At 44.8% G+C, this 18,827-nt stretch overlaps 1 protein-coding gene across 6 annotated transcripts in view; it reads left to right on the top strand.

Moving 5' to 3' along the window:
* Positions 1–61: 61 nt before the first annotated feature.
* ELP1 (elongator complex protein 1) overlaps positions 62–18,827 on the top strand; it is a 30,738-nt gene continuing 11,972 nt past the window's right edge. For 3 of the 6 annotated variants that reach the window (XM_030471347.1, XM_030471348.1, XM_030471353.1), the window contains exons 1-22: positions 796–1,017; positions 1,468–1,620; positions 3,294–3,375; positions 5,296–5,376; positions 5,718–5,803; positions 7,021–7,120; positions 8,013–8,103; positions 8,578–8,701; positions 9,455–9,545; positions 9,991–10,221; positions 10,499–10,669; positions 11,307–11,406; positions 11,896–12,078; positions 12,875–12,981; positions 13,478–13,581; positions 14,399–14,452; positions 14,551–14,656; positions 15,407–15,522; positions 16,260–16,333; positions 16,947–17,025; positions 17,267–17,346; positions 18,259–18,399. In XM_030471347.1, coding sequence (XP_030327207.1) covers positions 868–1,017; positions 1,468–1,620; positions 3,294–3,375; positions 5,296–5,376; positions 5,718–5,803; positions 7,021–7,120; positions 8,013–8,103; positions 8,578–8,701; positions 9,455–9,545; positions 9,991–10,221; positions 10,499–10,669; positions 11,307–11,406; positions 11,896–12,078; positions 12,875–12,981; positions 13,478–13,581; positions 14,399–14,452; positions 14,551–14,656; positions 15,407–15,522; positions 16,260–16,333; positions 16,947–17,025; positions 17,267–17,346; positions 18,259–18,399 — 2,504 coding nt within the window. In that variant the 5' untranslated portion in view covers positions 796–867. Of the gene's footprint in view, positions 568–795; positions 1,018–1,467; positions 1,621–3,293; positions 3,376–5,295; positions 5,377–5,717; positions 5,804–7,020; positions 7,121–8,012; positions 8,104–8,577; positions 8,702–9,454; positions 9,546–9,990; positions 10,222–10,498; positions 10,670–11,306; positions 11,407–11,895; positions 12,079–12,874; positions 12,982–13,477; positions 13,582–14,398; positions 14,453–14,550; positions 14,657–15,406; positions 15,523–16,259; positions 16,334–16,946; positions 17,026–17,266; positions 17,347–18,258; positions 18,400–18,827 lie in introns of those variants that run through there. The other 3 variants (XM_030471351.1, XM_030471349.1, XM_030471352.1) reach the window with 3 other exon arrangements.

The raw sequence follows: 18,827 nt of genomic DNA, 5'->3' as shown, positions 1-18,827 counted from the left end.
CTATGGTCCCACACCGTAGCACACATGGAGGTGATTACATCATGCAAACTCTACATGTTTCCTCAGCTAAACGGATTTCACCAAATTTGGCTTGTAGGGCAGCTGGCCACGAGACTGGATCAGCTGCATGAAGTCCTCCCCTCTGAAGCCTTAGCTGCCTTCTCCCCCTTGGCTACAGCTGGAAGAAGAGGACCAAGCGTGCCTCAAAGGGTGGTATCAGGGTAGCACTAGCCTATGTATGGGCTATGCTGGACATAAAAAGGCTCATCTGAAGTTCCTCAAATAGGTCACTACCAGCATGGCTGCAAAAGAACCATCCTGCTCCCAGTGCCACCTTACACCCTGGCACCAGCACAGGCATAAGCAACTACACAAGGGAACTGAGGTGATGGAAAGTCCAAGTGGTGGTTTTGTAGTTAAAAACACAACGACTTCCAGACCCAGCACACGCTACGTGGCTCACGAAGGGGAAGGTGGCTGCAGGACCATCAGCAAAGGCACCACAGGAGGAGCCATGCAGCCACCCCAGACCTGCCTCCTTCTCGGGGGTCCCTCTCCACACGGGTGGTAAGTGCCGCCGCAGGGTAGACGAGGTGCCCGGGGAGGGGCTCAGCGAGAGGCCCAACAAAGCCGCAGCACCGCGGGGCGGTTTCCCGGCGGCGGCCGCACCAGGAAGGTGGTGGTACCCCAGCAGCAATTGGGTCCGGAGCGGGACATGGCGGGGGGGGGGGGGGGGGGGGCCGCTCCCGGGAGGCACACAGCGGAGCTGCGCATGCGCTCGGGTGCGCGGATGCCCCGCCTCTGCGCCCGCCGCGCAGAAGATGGTGGCGTCGTGAGCTGCGCGGCGGTGACCAGACTCCCTTCGCCATGAGGAACCTGCGGCTGCTGCGGAATGGCGGGTGCCGTCCCGCCGCCACCCCGGGCACCCCGCGGTGCTTCTGCCTCGGCGCCGAGTCCGGGACGGTCCTGGTGGGCTCCCAGCACGGCCTGCTGGAGCTGGGATCCGCCCGGGACGCGGTGAGAGGGTTTCCATGCGGGTTTTTTTTATGTTGTGTCTGTGAAGTCTGAATGAGCCCTTAGAAGTATTGGCACACTCCAGGCGGCTGTCCCTGCGCATCTTAATGTTGACACTGCATGGAGAAGTATTCGGGGGGAGGGGGGAGGAGAGAGAGAATGAGCAGCGAATTGGAAGTTGTACTATTGCCACGTTTGCCCCCCTATGTGAGCTTTCTCGTTGTCTGTCTAGCGCTTTTAACAGAAGAGGACCTTCACGGTTATCCATAGATTGGTGAAGATAAGTACTTGCACGTTGCCTGTTTCCTCCTGCCATTTGCATACTTCTGCGGTGTAAGACTCTCTGTAATTACAGTAGGAGGAAATATACCTGTGGACATTACTCTCTCACTTTTGCCAAAGTCTCGGTGAGGTGATGTGTAATTAATAAGTCATTGCTCTCCCTACTTCAAGGTGACAAGAGAAGTTGACTTAACCGTAGAGGGTTTCATGCCTGAGGATGGAAGTGGCTGCATCGTGGGTATTGAAGATCTTCCAGAGCAGGAGTGTGCGTGTGTTGCTACAGCAGCTGGAGATATCCTACTGTGCAATCTCAGTACGAAGCAGGTAAAATGACAGGAGGGACACAGCAATACTGAGGGATTTCAAAGGAAAAGATGACACTGTTTTAATTTCTTCAGGGGGCAGTTGTATGTTTATTGCATGTTGCTGTGGCTGTTCTCCCTTTTCTGGGCAGATGAGCTGATATTTGTGGGAGCCTTGAGCAGAAGTAATGTCAGAATATAGACTCCATCAAAGAAGCAGAATTGAAGCAGTGCCTTGCTTGTTGACAGCCATAGTCCTTTATGTTTGCTCAGGGAGCTCTTGGCGGTCTTGGAGAAGTAGGATATTGCTGAGACTAGGTACAGAGTAAGGTAATTCATTCATAACTCACTGTGTAGCTACCTTTTATTATTATCAATCAATGCAGAACATCGTGCTGACATGACTTAACTGAAGAGAGGAGAAAGTGTTATGCACTGTGACTTGAAGCCCTAGAAAACGCTAAAGGGAAACCGGAATATCTTAGCTGAGTAAATACGGCAGGAACTGAGATATTTGCTTTCTGTTCCTTCCTTGGTGTCAGATTTGTATGATCTTCAGCAAGGCAAACACCACAGCAGCAGCCTCTGTAATCTGTATCAGCTCCTGCAGCACCAGCTCAACAGTGCAGGTGTAGGTAGGCATGAGATGACAGTGGTCTGTCTGGGCTAGCTGTCAGATTGTGGTTATTTGCAGCTCCCCTCTTTTGGTTCTTATTTGGGTTTGATTTGCAGATACCACTTAAATTCACAATCAATTGTAGATGAAAAATGTGTCCCATATTGCAACTTCAAACATGGCGTAAGGAAATAGAGATTAACAAAAAATGTGATACCTGAGACTTCTTGCACTGATACATGGGTCAGAGGTTTAATTTCACATCCTTTATTTCAAGGCTTTTTGGTTCACTTTCTCAATTTTAAAGTTGTGCTCTTTTGGTGTAGTCTGGGCACCAAGAAAGAAGCCCTGCAGTTTACTCTGGTTGTTCAGAAACCTTTTGCGTGTGGGTGATGGTTACTCTGCCCACCAGTGCCCAGTCCCACTTTGTTTACCTGGAAAGATTGTGACACCCAAGCTTAATTCCGTGAATGGCCTCCTCTTGCTGTTTGTCACAATCATTCTGTTCTATGCCTTTTGCAAATCAGGATAACAGTGCATGACAGAAGTTCCCTGCCCACTGCTATTGCTTAGCACTTGTGATGGCCCAGTAGAACTGGCCCAGTTTTTCATAAACTTTGAAGTTATTGCCAAGTTCAGCATGCACAAGCTGATCAAAGTATTAATGGATATAGTGCCCATTAGCTGCATGTTGAAATTCTTAAGGTAAGAACCGTTATGGCTGTGTTTTGTGACTTCAGTATGTTTATCAATGTAACTACAGACCTGATCAGGCAATATTAGTATTAACTAATCAGGCTGACTTAAGACTGAAAGTTGCAGAATAAAGCACTTATTAAAACTATCTATGGTGGAAAATGCTAATCTCTAGATGATGTGGGCTGTCATACATAAGCATTCTGGAACCGTCTTTGGTTTGAAATGTTTATTTTGTTTCATTCAACAGAAAGGGCGAAGTAAGGCTTGTGACTTTCCTAAGTAGGAAAGGATTTCACTGTCTTGGTGACTGATTGCTTTTGTGCTGGGATGGTGCTGCGCTGGTGTTTCTGCATTTCTGTGATCTTACTTTGTTCTTGCAGGTGGAATGTGTTGGAAGTGTGGACAGCGGCCTGAGCACCATGAGCTGGAGTCCTGACCAAGAGCTTGTTTTGTTAGTAACAGGTATCAGCAACAGTCTGTAAGATTTCCACCTTGAGCAGTGAAACTCACTGTGGCCAAAATCACAGAATCACAGTTAAGTTTAAGATAGAAGAAGCAAAATACAAAGTTGTGAACTTAGAACTAAAACTTAAAGAGATTAAAAAAACCTACCTGATCCAACATAGGAGATTTCACCTCATGGTCCATGAGGTGCTTTGGTGATAAAAGCAGAAGCTGTTCAGGCCCAAAAAGCTGAGTGTTATAGAACAGTAATTAGTCTTTCACATCTTCCAGGGAAATGTATGTGATCTTGCCTCTAAATTGTGAAGACTCTTGCTTTATATCCCTATTTGATTTCTTAGTAACAGAAACTGTTTGTTCTTTAGTAGGAAATATATATGTCACAGGCTTAACTCAGCTACAGGTGTGTCTCACCCAGAAAGTAAAGTTAGCCTCAAGAAAAACAGAATCACAGGATGCTTGAGGTTGAAAGGGAACTCTGGAGATCACCTGTTCTACCCACCTTGCACAACGCCAGTTACCTGGAGCAAGTTGCTGGGAACTGTGCCCAGTCAGGTTTTGGATATCTCCAAGGATGTAGACCCCACAACCTCTGTGGGCATCCCGTTCTTGTCTGTGACTGCCCTCACAGTAAAAAATTGTTTTCTTTTAGTGGAATTTGCTGTGGTTTAGTTTGTGCTCATTGCCTCTTGTGCTGTCACTCAGCACCACAGTCTGGCTGTGTCATCTTTACTGTACCCAACCTCCCACATAAGATGGTCATACACACTGATGAGATTCGCCATGAGCCTGCCTTCTGTCAGCCTCCCCTCATGTGACAGGTTCTCCAAGCCCTTAATCATGTGCATGACCCTTTGCTGGACTCACTCCAGTATGTCTTTGTCTGTCTTGTACTGGGGGGCCCAAAACGGGAACCAGCATTACACGAGTCTCGCCAGCACTGAGTAAAGGAGAAGGATCACCTCCCTCAACCTGCTGGCAACACTGCTGATGCAGCTCAGGATGCTGTTGGCCACCTATGCAGCAGGGACATGCTGCTGGCTCATGCTCAGCTTAGTATTCCCCAGGAAACACAGGTCATTTTTATGCCAAGCTGCTCTCCAGCTGCTTGGCTTCCAAGTCTGTCCTAGTGCATGAGATGATTTTATTCCAGATGCAGGTGTGCTTATGAGGTCCTTGACAGCCCATATTGACTACGTGACGAAGCCCCTGTGGAGAGCAGCACAACCTTCTGGTGTATCTGCTCCTCCTCCCAGTTCTGTGCAAACTTGCTGAAGGTCCCATTCTCCACATCCTTAAAAGGTGTTAAACAATTGGCCCTAGTGTCCAGGGGCACGTCACTGGTGACTGACCTCAAGCTGGACTTTCTGCCAGTAATACCAAGCTTTTGAGCTTGGCAGTTCAGCTGGTTTTCAGTCCAACTCACTCTCCTTTTATCTACCCTGTCCTTCATGAGTTTGTCTATGGTGATGTTATGGGACACGGTGTCAAAAGCCTTACTAGAGTCAAGATAAATGACATCCACTGGTCTTCTCATATCCATAAGTTAGTCATCTCATTGTAGAAGGCCATCAGGACAGTCAGGTATGACTTCCCCTTCATAAATCCATGCTGACTGTTACCAATCACCTTGTTCTTCATATCTCAAGGGAAAACGTTTAAGAGTGCCGGGTACTTTGAAGGGGAAAAGAACATTTTAAGGTTAGGCCAGGAAGAATGTTTTTGAAGAGAGAGCCTTGAAAGTGGTGTTCTGTTCCAGTTTGTGATTTTGTGGTTTGAAGGATACTTCACTTTAGTATCATATTGCCATTAGAAATGTTTCTATGTTCAAGTCCATGATAGAACAGTAGGACAACACACGAGAACATTAAGTTTTTATTTGCTGGAGATACCATTGCCAAACTGTATTCTACCCTGCAGGTCAGCAAACACTCATCATGATGACAAGGGATTTTGAACCAATTACTGAGAAGCAAATCCACCAAGAAGAGTTTGGGGAAGGTGAGAGGTGCACTGAAATGAAGTTGTTCAAACTGATGTCATTGGTGTGTGGTGAGCACGTAGAAAGTAAAGAAATGAGCTGAGTGCTTACTGGGCCCAAGGAGACATTTTAGACTAATGCTGCTGGGCAGCTGAAGGGGAACACCAGTACTTTGCCTGTCAGTGTACATTCAAGTGTCTTCTTGTACTAGAGGGCTTTCTGGGCTATGTGCATTTCCTGCAGATTTTTAGAATTAAACCTGGATGGAAGATGTGAGTGGCTTGGAGCTGTGGTTGCATTTACCACACTGTGCAGGGTAGTGCTGTAAAATCTTCTGCTACAATCATTATTTCTTTTTCAGGAAAGTTGGTAGCTCTTGGCTGGGGTAAAAAGGAGACGCAGTTCCATGGATCAGAGGGAAAACAGGCAGCACATCGCAAACAGACGGTATTGTGCTAGTTCTCTTATGTTAGGCCTATGTTGTCTCTGGGGAAACATGTATAGAGAGAGTTTCTGTTATTCCTGCGGTGCCACTTTGCCACTGCCTTTCTGGTAGTTGCCTTTGTAGGCTGCTTCTGTTTCTGTTGGTATCTGAAATCTAGCATTTTTATCCTCCTAATTTCAGGCAGCATCTGGGAGTATTTAGTACTGTTCATACAGAGCTCAAAGAAAGAAGATTTACAAGTACTAGGGCTTGCAGCTATAAAGTTGCCCTTAAATCAGCATGACAGGTTTTGTTTAATATATGCTATATAGTAACATTCGTATGACCAAGACAAATAGCATGCAATTTGACTGAAAGGAGCAGAAGTAACAGTAGTTCGAGATCCCAGAAGGCAAGAGTATAAGGTTTTGGGCTACTGAGCATCAGCAGTCATGTGAGGCACCTCCGTCTTCCTTCATATTTTAGCTTTTTGGTTCTTTGTCTAACACTTCCTTGTTTGGGTCTTGTTTTCTCTACTTTCTGTGTGGTGGAAAAAGCTCTCCACTGCTGGACTTTTCTTCCTGTGTTTAAGTTTCAAAACTAAAAACTGCTGAAACTTGGCAGGCCAGAGTGCAGACATGAAATGTGGTCTTTTCTATCTTTTACTGTTAGGAGGGACAGGACGAGGCTTGGCTGGATCTGGGAAAATGTGCTTAATTTGACAAAGTTAAGCCTTTGAACAACTGTGTCTTTATGCGTATTCTGTTGAGATTTTGTTTTTTCCTTGTATTGTTCTGTGAAGAACCTGTTTGCCTCAGAGAATGCTACTCATCCCAGCTTGTGCCTGCCATACAGACTGCCTGGATGGCATGCCTTTCTCACCTTCCTCCTTCCAAGGGGTTGTGACTCCAGGCATCAGTCATGAACAATCCCTGATTTACCCTCGTGTCCAGCTTATGCACAGCTGGTCTGAGGTGGAGGGGGAGGATAGTGTGTGGTCATGTGAATAGACAGTCATATGCACTTGCAGGAGGAGCAGATTGAATTTACGGACAGTTTTAGTAACAATTTTAATAACATCTGAGTAATGAATTTTTAACTTTGCAGCCTTAAGATTTTTTGATTATTTGATTTCATGCCAAAGCTGTTGAAAGAGCTGGCTTAGCAATGCAGTCTGTTTAGACAAAGACAGCAGTTGCCTTCCCAAGCTTTCATACAACTTTCTTTTGTGTGACTTCAGGAAGTATCACTTGCTTCAGCCTGGGATGATGGCAGGCCTCGGGTGACATGGAGGGGAGATGGGCAGTTTGTTGCAGTGAGTGCTGTGTGTCCAGAGACAGGTATGGGACCAGACATCTTTGAAATACAAACATGTAACTAGGTGGTGTTCATGGTCTCTTGGCCACATAAAGCAAGGGTGAATTGAGATAATTATTTGCTCTTTTCTCTGTTTTTCTTTGGTGTTCTCAGAGGCATTTTATAGACATGATCTTTTGAACACTTTATTTGCAGTTTCATTTTCAGTCCAGTGAGAAGCCAGAAGAGGTTGCTACTGAGTAGTTATTATCTGAATTACTTCTTTCACCGGCGTTAAATCACCACTCAAGCTCTTAAGCAATCTCTAGGCTCGCAGTGCCAAATGGATCGATCTGTTTGGGTTGCCATACCTACTGTCCATCATACTAGCAGTTTGGCCTTGCACACTTCTGTTTAAATGCTAGGAATACTTCTCCCTAGGTTTTGCCCTACTGAGTACATTTCTTACGTTACACTCTTACATTTCTTGTAATTGATGTCTTCTATGATAACTGTTACCGAGCAGTTTAAATGTATCACTCAACATATTGAACTGTACCAAATTACACTGCTTTTCCACTAGTTTGGGTTTTTGCTTTTGGTACTTCAGGTTAGGGAGAATATATTTATATATAAATACATATATATATATATATTTGCATTTATAGCAAGACTTTCAACATTTCCGTGGTGAAAATTGGAGAGGGAAATGGGTATGACTGAGCTATATCAGACGAAATTCCTTTTCAGTTCCTTTAAGGTCACTCAGTTATTATGGGAGAGCTGACTGAGACAAAGTAAGTTCTCACCCCTTAAGGTGTACAAGAGAAATCTTCTGTTTCTTCATGTGCATCAAAATTTGCTCTCCTACTCTAATAAAACTAGAAAAGTCTCTTCCCAGTGATTTTTTCACCTCATTGTTCTCTCAACCTGTAGGTGCTCGGAAGGTCAGAGTGTGGAACAGAGAACTTGTGCTGCAGTCAACAAGTGAACCTGTCTCAGGATTAGAACAAGCACTGTCCTGGAAGTGAGTAGTAAAAGAATCTGCATGCTGACAGCAGTGTTGCTTTTTAGTCCCTGGTCACAGCCTTTGATCACAAATTTCATTTCTCCTGTCTATTTTCCCAAAATTTGAAGAAAGCTTCCTTCTGATCCAGCATGAGGAAGAGTAGTCCTTAAAACTCTGAAAAGTCTAATACTTGAATTACTTGTGGGAAGAAGAGAGAGATTCTCTGCACAGTCTCAATGTCAAGTGTTTTTGGACTCAACTGTGTAAATAGCTCCGTTTGCCAATGCTGACATTTGCTTGCTTACTTGAGGATGTCATGAGCCTGGGAAAATATCTCTGCTGGACCTATGGCTTTGTCTAAAAAGTACTGAGGAAAACACATCCTTTGCTGTCCTTTTCTTCATGTCTGGAGAAAGTATGAGATGATTGGTGTTTAAAATGACATTAAAATGATTATGTGAACAACCACTTTTCATGTGGCTCTTTTTTAAGGCCCTCTGGAAACCTGATAGCGTCCACACAAGAAAAACCCAACAGACATGATGTGGTTTTCTTGGAGAAGAATGGACTTCTTCATGGGGAGTTCACCCTCCCATTCCAGAAGGGGCAGGTCAAAGTAAGTGCTGTATCTGGGCTAGTTTGGTTAGAGCGTAATGGAGACGAGGATTAGATCTTTTCCAGATTCTAGGAGGAAGTTTTTAACTTAACACTTAGTGCTAGTCCTGTTTGAAAAAGAGACCCAAAAGAGAACAATGAAGAAGCCTGTGGAGAAGATGCAATGCCTTCTGCAGGCCTGTATTACAGGCACAAGTACAGGGCGATTGTAGCCCTGGGGTGCTTCTGGCCCCTGTATGCTTTCTACCAGGCAAATGCTTCAAAAACGCTCTTCAGGATGTCAGCTATTGCAGAAGTGAGGCAAAATACTCACTTATCCAAAATAAGAGAAGTGAGAAGCTACTGCTCTGGTGTTACTTCAGGCTCTGCCTTTGGAGGCTGAGCGGTCTTTTGGCAGATGCTTCCTCGGTGTCAAGGAAAGCACAGAGAATGCTGCTGTCATGTTTGTGGGTGTATCAACTCTTCAGCTATGTGGAACCACTGCGAATGGTTCTGCTTCAGGATACTTTGCTCCAAGTTGGAAGCCAGTTTATTGGAAGGTTTGCAATATATGAGGGCTATGTTACTATATTAGTTATTAGTATATATAGTTTGTGTGTGTGTGTGTGTGTATATATATATAGTTAGTATAGATAACTGTGCACCTTACATTGTTGAACATAAGGAGCCACTCATGGTCTTGCAAAACAATTGGGAGCATACCCACCCTACACAGAAGCAAGAATATTAGTAAGAGTCATGTGTGTTTCTGCAGGTTAATGAACTGCTTTGGAATGCAGATTCTACGATTCTGGCTATATGGTTGGAAGACCTGAAGGTGGACAGCTCCAACCCAAACAGTTACGGTGAGAGTACTGTTGAGAGGGTCTGGCTTTCACACTTGTCTGCAAATGTGGTTAGCAGTTGGTATTCCTCTGCAAGTTAGGAGACACTGGGGAGGCTTACCTACACCTTTGAGACCCATATGCAGGGCAGGAAGAACTGGTAGTTCAGCCTGAGCTTGAAGCATTCATGCTGCTGTAAGTGGCATTAATGGAATTCTAAAGGTGTGAGCCCTTCATAAGCCATGGTTGCCTTCTCACAGGGGGAACCTAAAGAATTCTAGCACTGGCTCTTTTGCAGGAAGTCCATTGCTAAGTTTTCTTGTGCTGGGTGTCGTATGTCACAACACATGGGCTAGAACTATTCTTTTCTTTGCACTTAACTCACCTCTTGAAGAGCAGTGGTGTTGGTGAGGGTTTGAGATGGGTCTCAAGTAGCAGTCTGTAGTAACCATTTGTTTTTCTATAGTTCAGCTGTGGACCACCGGGAACTATCACTGGTACCTGAAGCAAAGTCTACATTTTGGTAACTTGGAGGAGAATCGGTTGGTGTCACTGCTGTGGGACCGAGAAAACCTGTATAGACTGCATGTACTCTGCCAGGGTTGGCATTACCTCTTCTATGACTGGCATTGGACCATAGACCATGGGATAGGGGAGAACAGCCAGCATGTGGCAAATGTGGCTGTCATAGATGGAGGTAAGCAATGGGGCTGCTTTCTTGCTTTAAAGTCAAAAGAGGTGGCATAGCCTTTTGGATGGGATTATGGTAGTTCTTCTGTTAGCTGCTGTTCCTACAAAGCTGTTAGTGAGAGTGATTTCACTAACATTGATAAAAGCTTCAGAGTTAGTTCAGTGGAGTTAACTACAACTGTACTTCCAATAACATTGTTCCTACTTGCAATAAAGAACCTAAGAAGAGCCTCACTGACATTTGGGCTGGATTACATGTTGGCTTATTTTTTTCTCATCCACAGATAAAGTGCTTGTCACAGCATTCCAGCATGCTGTGGTGCCTCCACCCATGTGTACCTATGAGCTCCAGCTCCAACAGGCAGTTAATCAAGTTGCATTCCACACAGATCCCAGACATAGTGGAGACATGGCTGTCCTGGATGCTGATAACAAGATCTCTGTGTATAGATGTGGTGAGAACATGTTGCACTGTCTCGTTAAAGAAAACCTTCTGGCCCTGAGAGCATCACCCTGGAGGACTAGTAGGGTGATGGTCACTCAAGCCTTTAGTAATAAGAAGTGAGATGCATCTGGTTAATCTTTGGGTTCAAGCTTCGTTCTTTCATCTCCAATACTTTGTGTGACACAGGACCATTTGGTGGTGCATTGGCTGTGTGAGAAGGAAGTATTCAGCACTTAGCTATGTGCTTGTGCTGGTAATATCTGCCTGCCTAGCATCAGCTTGAGTAAAGTGCAGCAAGGAGTATCTTGTGTCATCTGTTATGATGGCATGTTGCTGATTGGCACTGGGCATGCCTGGGAATAGCTACTTAAGGTATATCTGAGGCACCCAGCATTTACCAAAGCAGTCCTGTATGCAGTGTAATATTCATGACACTGTTGGTGCTGTCTCTTGAGTTTTGTCGTGTGACATTATGAGGTAACTGTGTTCCTCAGGGTAAGTGTTAATGAGGATTAGGTGATGGCCGTGCATGGAGGGATGGTATTTTCTGTAACAGTTTTCTGTAGCATCTACTTTTTGATAAGAATGAAGATGGAAGGGGCTTTGTTTGCAGGATCTCTTAAACTCTGCTTTGTTCTGTTTGCTAGGACAGAGCACAATGAGTGACCCCACTGTCAGGTTTGGAGCTGTGGGTGGAAATGGATTTAAAGCAGCTGTAGAAACGCCATACCTGGATAAAACCTACAGGTAATACAGAACTCTAGCTTTAGTGGGGAGAAAAGGGTGGAACCTGGCCAGATGTTTTAGAGTTCTCAGCTCTGACCATTTGTCTCAAGATTTTGAAGAGGTGGTCGGATAACATGGTTTCATTGTGCTGACACTGTGACTGCAGCTACTGCTAAGGATTGGGCAATGCAGTAGGCACTTTATCCTGAGAAGTGGATATCCTCTTGGTCTACTGGGAGCAGTGACAGTCAGTGGCAGCACTGAAGTAACCTTTCCTATGCCTGGTGCTCTTAGTATTGTGGGGTTCCCTGTGTCTCATCCTTCCATCTCCAGCATAGCCTGTGTCAGAGTTCATGCTTTGGGCAACTGTGTGTTTGTGCACTGGAGCCCTCCTAGCCATGCTGTGTCTGAACAGCCATGCTGTGCCTAGAAAGACCTTCACCTCTGCAGTGAAGTGGCCTATTGAAATCAGATTATATTGGCTTCCCAGTCTTTCTTATTTTGCGACAGAGTTGATGTGAGCAGTGTCAGCAATGAAGTGATGAATCCTCTGGGGCTCCGATTTCTCACCTGGCTGCCAGATGACAGCTTCCTGGTGGTTGGTCAGGGCAAGCATGCTGCTCAGTCTGTCCTTCACCATCTGAGTGCAGTGCCTCACGAGACTGAAGCTGAAGAGCAGCGCCTCAGTTTACGGTACTAGAGATCTGTCAGTTGTGGGTGAAGTCTGAGAGTGCCTCTGGGCAGTGCCTAGAAGGAATTAGTCTCTCAGTAGACATGCAGCCTGGAGGCTGTGGGTTGGGGAATTTGGCTCTTCCTGCAGGAGAGTCAAACAGCTTATGAAGCTGCCTGCTGGTTAGCACTTGCATATAGCCCTAATGTCTACACCTAGCCTGACAAGAGGGTGTATGCTAGCATGCCTGTGTCAGTACAGGATAGGTCTGTTCCTTTGTATGAATTCAAGGCCCTCGGGCTGGGAGGAGGGACTGAACTCCTCCATTCTACTCTTTGCTCACCATTTGCAAGGTCAGGAAAGGGACTGGTAGCCCTTGTTACTCCTGTCTTCCTCCTCCTCACCTGCTGGGCTTTGTGGAGTCAGTTGAACTAAAACTAGATCACAGACGGAAGCCACCTGGGGTTTCCCAAAGGGATCCTGTGAATTGCTTTCTGCAGAACTCACACAGCAAAGACAGACTGATCTGCATATGAACTGTGGAGCAGAACAAAAGAAGTGTGGGCTCTGCAGAGTGCTTTAAGTATGCAGACAGTGACTAGCACAGTTAGGCAAATGCCTGTTGACTGGAGTTGCTGATGCTCTGTGATGCCGATGGTAGCTGACATAGGTGTGAAAAGACTGCAGAAGATCCTTACATGAACAAAGTATGTGTCCATGCCAGAGGTGTATATTCTTCAGTGGACCACAAGAAGTGCAGGATGTAGGTGTTAAGTATATCTCCTGTGACTGATCTGTGTCTTCTGTGTCTTCCTCCAGGTTGTCTGTGCCTGTAGATGGAGAAGTGATCAGCCTGTGCTGCAGCCCAGCGACCAGAACTGTAGCTCTGCAGCTGGCTGATAGACAGATCCTGAAGTACTTCTGGGGTAAGCTGGGCCCTATTAGGGTACCTAGTCCGATATGTAGTTATTTCAGATTTCTCAAGAGGTTTAATGAGATGATTTGACTTTCAGGGACATAGGTGACTCTTGCTGGTATTTGGTCTTTCCTTTCATGCTCCCTCTGCCTCCAGAAATGGGCCAAAATTAGTGATTTGTGTCAGAAAGCAGTTAGTGTAGTTGAGAATGTTAGTTCAGACTTTGATTTGAGAAGAATATGACTGGTTTAGTGATTTCAGAAGTGTCGACTGCCACATCATTGGCACTTCTCTCTTGTTCCACAGAGGAAAAAGGTGCTGCTAAGGCCCTAGAAGCTACCACCTTCTTCTCTGCTGTGTCCTAGACTTTTGTGTGAGCACTCCTCTTCTCTGTCAGATAATGTAGCTTATTCCCAGCTCTAGTTTTCTTCAGATATATGCCATGTGGTTGTAATGTTTGAATCTTCAATTGCCTGAGAAACAGTGTGATCTTCTGTGCTCTTCAGAGGCTTCTACTCCGATTCTTGAGCCCTGGAGGACTAGCAGCGGCTCTTCTGTTCAGTTCCCCTGCCCTTGCATGCAGACGTGTATCACAAGGATCAGTGGTGAAGTAAGTAAGACTGTGAGCAGACTAAATCCCCTATTCAGTTTTCTTTGTGTCAAATGTGCACCATGGTCCTCTGCCCAGCATCCAATACTTTCTAACAGCATTCTTCGTAAGACCTTACACAGAGCTGAGAGCCTATCTTTCCTTGTCTTGTAGAGCATTTCTGATGTCTTGCAGTTAACACCCAATCTCCATATTCTATGAATAAAATTAATAATGTCATTGAAGAGTGAGAATTTCCAGATTTAAAATTTCCAGCAGTCACTGCTCTGCTGTTTTGAAAACAGCATTTTGTTCTGTCTTGTCTGAACGTACACTATTAGCAAATACAGCTGCATTGAGTTACTGCATCTCTCCTTCTGCTGGTCTTTCCTATTGTAGATGGTTTCTTGATAGTTACAACAGCTTAAGGAGCAGCTCTTTTTCTGGTAGTTCCAGGGTTTCTTTTGTTCGGTGTGCATCCAGGTGAATGCTGTATGGAGTTGCTTTGCTCTGCTCTGAACTACTGCTTTTCCTTTGATATTTTGAACTAAATGCTGCTGAATAAAAAACGTAAATTATCTGGTGAGGTTTCTGCTTCTATTTTATTACTGTGCAATTTCTGGTACAGCGTAGAGCAAGCGGGGTTTCCAGCAGGAAGTGTTTAAAGACACTTAAGTGCTACTAATATAGAGGCTGCATGACTTCCTGTCCAGCTTCTCTAAGTAATTCACATGGGGTACTCAGTACCTAACGATAAGGTACTTCAGGGCTAGTCAGTGTTGTTAAACCCTGGAGGTTGTGACAAATAGCTTATACTTGTCATCCTTTTTATTTACAGGAGGTGATCTTGGGCCTCACAGATCGATGCCGGTTTATTGTTAATGATACTGAGGTACCAATGTTTTTGCTCCTCATTGTATCCCCTTTCCCTCTGCCAAAGGCAGCTTTCCTGTTCCACTCCATATAGCCATAAACTTCATTTTTCTACAGGTGGCTTCCAACATCACGTCATTTGCAACATACAATGAGTTTTTGTTGGTGACTACAAACTCCCACACCTGTCAATGCTTCTGCTTGAAGAACATATCATTGAAAGGTGAATGCCAGCTGTGGCTGCCTACTGCTGGCAGCTCCTGGCCATTGTCTGGGAACCACAAGAAGTCCCCATTTTTCACATCCAAACCTACTGCCTGCTGTATTTGGGTCACTCAGAACAACTGCTTAAGAGATGGAGGAAGAAAGTTGCTTTCAAGAATCTACTAGAGAGCAAGCAGCACAGGGAACTGACTTTGTATGTCACATGTTCCTCCCAGGGAGCAGGATTTGTCCTGTAGTTGTTGTCCCTTCACTGTTTTCAACAGCTTAGCCCTACACTCTCTCCCTCTCATCCAAGTCCATAAAAAAAAGAAAGGGCTGCGTGGTATTGGCAGGTGTGTGCTAAAGAAGGGATCCCAGCAGTGAGAGTTTCTAGTGGCATCTGGCTATACAAGGTACGAGGACCCTGAGAAAGGCAGGGTGGCAACTTACTGGGCCCTTACATCTTTCGGTGCTCCTTTCACCTGTTGAGCTTTGTGATTCTGTTGTATAGAGGACATACCTGCTATGTCCTGTATGTCCTATATAACAAAGTAGGGTATAGAGAACATATAGGAGAGATGTGTACTTTGTGTACAGCAGAGCTGAACTAAGGACTAAGAGGTCCTCTTCCTCTCTGGAACCGTTGAAGATCGCTGGCATATTGTTGGCTCAGCGCGTCCAGTACGATCTTGCTGGGCCACATAGGAAAGCCTGACTGGGGTACTATGCTGCAGTGTGTCATGTGTGCTGATAAATATGCTGTCTTCAGCCCTTCAGGCTGGCCTGAGCAGTGCTGCTGCACCCAACAACAAGACCCTGCGCAAAGTGGAGCGAGGTTCCCGTATCATCACCGTTGTGCCCCAGGATACAAAGGTTGTGCTGCAGGTCAGTGCTCTGCCCGTGTCTGCTGTCAGGAGATGTCGTGAGGCTCTCAGTGGGCAACTGGCCAACCTGCAAACAACGTGCGGTGCTACAGAACTGCTGCCCTGTACTGCTACAGCACAGCACCTCACAAATCTCCAGCTGCCTGGCTGAATGCGGAGGGATTTTGGCCATGCCTGTGAGACTTAGGTTCAGCACAGGCAGCTGGGTATAAGTGGAAAGATCTGCTCAAATTCCTAATGGTTGAGGTAGCATAGTGCTACATACTGTGGCACTCACAATATGTATCTCATGGTAAATATCAGACACACGTCTTAGTACTTCCTGTATTTGCTAGCAGCCCTCCATTAGTCTTGATACTAAGTTTGTCTGAAGTGCAGAGCTCACTCTTCAGAGCCAACAAAGGTTCAAGAATGGAGAAGGATGGCATTTGAAAAACATTTCTGGAGGTGTGTAGCCCAACCTCCTCAAAGCAGGTCTAACCTGAAAGCTTGATCAGGTTGCTCTGGTTCTTGCATGATAGAGTGGAGTCCAGCCTCCTGAGAAAAGACTGTTTCTGAGCTGAGAGAGTTTTCAGGTATTTTTCCACACTCATTGAAATCGCATGTTCTTTGAAGTGAACAAACAGGTCCATGCATCTGCAGGTGTCAGACAGGCCTAGAAAATTGACCAATTCTCCCTTTGCCTTCAACGTAAGCAGAGTAACTACAATTATTAATTGCATGGATCTTGTCTTATAGATGCCGAGAGGAAATCTGGAGACTGTTCACCACCGAGCTCTGGTTCTTGCACAGATTCAGACGTGGCTAGACAGGTGAATGGCACTGGTGCAGTATGGTCTTCCTTCCTGCAGTTTGAGCTGTTAGAGGCTGGCTGGCCTGGTTGGGTTGTGCTGGAGAAGGGAGGGAGGCTAAATTCAAAGAAATAGACATTGTCAGTGGGAATGAAACTTTCTGGCACTACCAGCTAGAAGTGCAGCTTTCAGCAGCCCCAGGTGCCTCTCACTTCACCACTGGGCTTACAAGTGTGCTGAGACTATGTAGATAGGAGAAATCTTCATCTGCTCCATTATCCAGATACTTCAATCGCTACAAGACAAACCTTGCTGTTTTTCCTGGTTTATTTGTTTAATTGATTTACATTGAAGTTTTTCTGAAACAGAAGTTGGTCCATTAGATGAAAATGTTTGCTGTTTTAAGAGAGGCTTAATGCAAAGCCTGCACTGCTTCCTGATGTGCTGCTCTGTCCCACTGCAGAAGCTGGCAATGAACACGATTGACCTTACACATTTTTTCTGGAAGGCAATCTGTAAGGCTTATTGCCTAGGCTTCCCAGGGGATCTGTGCTTACCTCCAGTCAGTTGCCTTTATTTGCAGATATTGCACCTATCCACTGTGTAAATTATCCTGCTTGACTCATTTCTCCAGGCTTATGTTCAGGGAAGCTTTTCAGAGTATGAGGAAGCTGCGAATCAACCTTAATCTTCTCTATGACCACAATCCCAAGGCAAGTATACCCCGTTCTGTTAGGTTGTTTTCAATATCCATCTAGCCTGGAATCCATTGACATTGAAGAGTGGGCTCACACAAGTAGGTGGTGCTGTCATTTCTGCTTTCAGAAGAGATGGCTGCTCTGCACTGCTGCATCGTCATGCAGGCAGATCAGATTTAGTATTTCCTTGTACGTTCAGAGAAGGTCTTAGTGTACTTGTTCAGAATAACAGTTGTAGTACTCTTGTTCATTTCAGGTATTTCTGGAAAACGCAGAAAACTTCATCAGGCAGATAGATTCTGTGAACTACATCAACTTGTTTTTCACAGAGCTGAAGTGAGTATAATTCTGCAAATGGAAGCGTGCATATAATCAGTGGTGGTATGTCATTTTGTCAAAATACTGGCAGCTTTTCAGTGTGGCTGCAAGGAGCCAGTCAGAAACGTGGAATGCTGGGTCATAAAGACTCAAGTAAGCTCAGTAGTTTCAGGGACAGTCAGTGTGTCTTTTGGGGAATTCCAGCTTGCAGGCAGCCAGTGGATACTTCCAGCAAGGAATTAGTACATCATCTGGCAGTTTTGACTTGTCTTCTCGTTAGCTGTACTGGGATAAATGTGAACGTAAAAAGTTTTGTTGCCTCATAAAGAGGAGCAAGACAGCACTGCTCATCTGAAGTCTGAGGCCAAGATACTTGCTTAGATTCCCAAACTAGGTGCCCTGACTTCTTTCTCCAATGCATTAGGTCATTGATAGTTTCAGGACTTCTGAAGCTTGCTGAAGTAAATAAATTTTAGGAGCTGGAGCTATCACTTAGCCATTCTGTTGTATTTTGAATTTTGACCTGACCTTAAATCTTGGTCTAGAAATAAAAGCAAATGGTTTAATTTTCAGAAGTGCTCTGTCCTCAGGATCTCCACAGTGGATTTTGTAGCAGACCGCTGTATTTTGAAGATCTTGCTTTCTGGCTTTTTGTTCAACTAAAGAAGTTGTTCTGACCAGTTTGTTGTTTGGTTGGTTTGGTTGGTTTTTTTCAGTGCCTGTCTTGACTGAGAATCAATTGAGATGGTTGACAGATGCTACAGAGTTTTCTGGTAGTGTGGCAGGTTGTGTGTCAATACTGAATGACATATGAGCTATTTTGTTGTGTAGTTATTTTCTGCATACATTTGTGTTTCTTACTGTTATTGCCTTTGCGCTGGGCTAAGTGATGGACTGTGCTGGTATTCATGTTAATCTGTTTTTATTTAGAGAAGAAGATTTCACAAAGACTATGTACCCATCTCTGAATGGCAGCAGTAAGGCTCAACCACACCAGCATCCTGATCAGAAAAAAGTAAACATTATATGTGATGTGATGAGAGTTGCCATGGAAAACATTGACCCTCAAAAGTGAGCATATTCTTACTGTACATAAAGGAACCATTAGAGAAATTTCTGTTTGGAAACTGTTTTGGAAAACAAAGCATCACCTTAGCTGGGAAAGCTATTTTGAAGTAGTATGTGTGAAATACATGAAAGTGGAAATAGCCTCCTACAAAGCTTTCCTTTTATAACAAAAAAAAAAAAAAAAAAAACCGTTTAGTGCCAGATTTGATTTGGAAAACTGTGTCTAGCTATCCGAGCTTTCAGAGAGAGGTGTTCTCTCTCCATTATGCTGGCTGGCATGGTAAGGAAGTTCATTCTACTCAAAACACTGCCAGTCTTGTGACATGTTTGGGGGGACATGCTGAGCAGAAAAACCTTTCTGGTATATACTGTTCTCTTGCTATTTTTCCTGTATTCCTTTAAAAATATTGAAATACTTGAGTACTATTGCT

Source organism: Strigops habroptila, chromosome Z (genome assembly GCF_004027225.2).
Source record: "Strigops habroptila isolate Jane chromosome Z, bStrHab1.2.pri, whole genome shotgun sequence".
Taxonomy (NCBI): domain Eukaryota; kingdom Metazoa; phylum Chordata; class Aves; order Psittaciformes; family Psittacidae; genus Strigops; species Strigops habroptila.
Note: the sequence above shows the minus strand (reverse complement) of the source record. Positions and strands in the feature narration are given on the sequence as shown.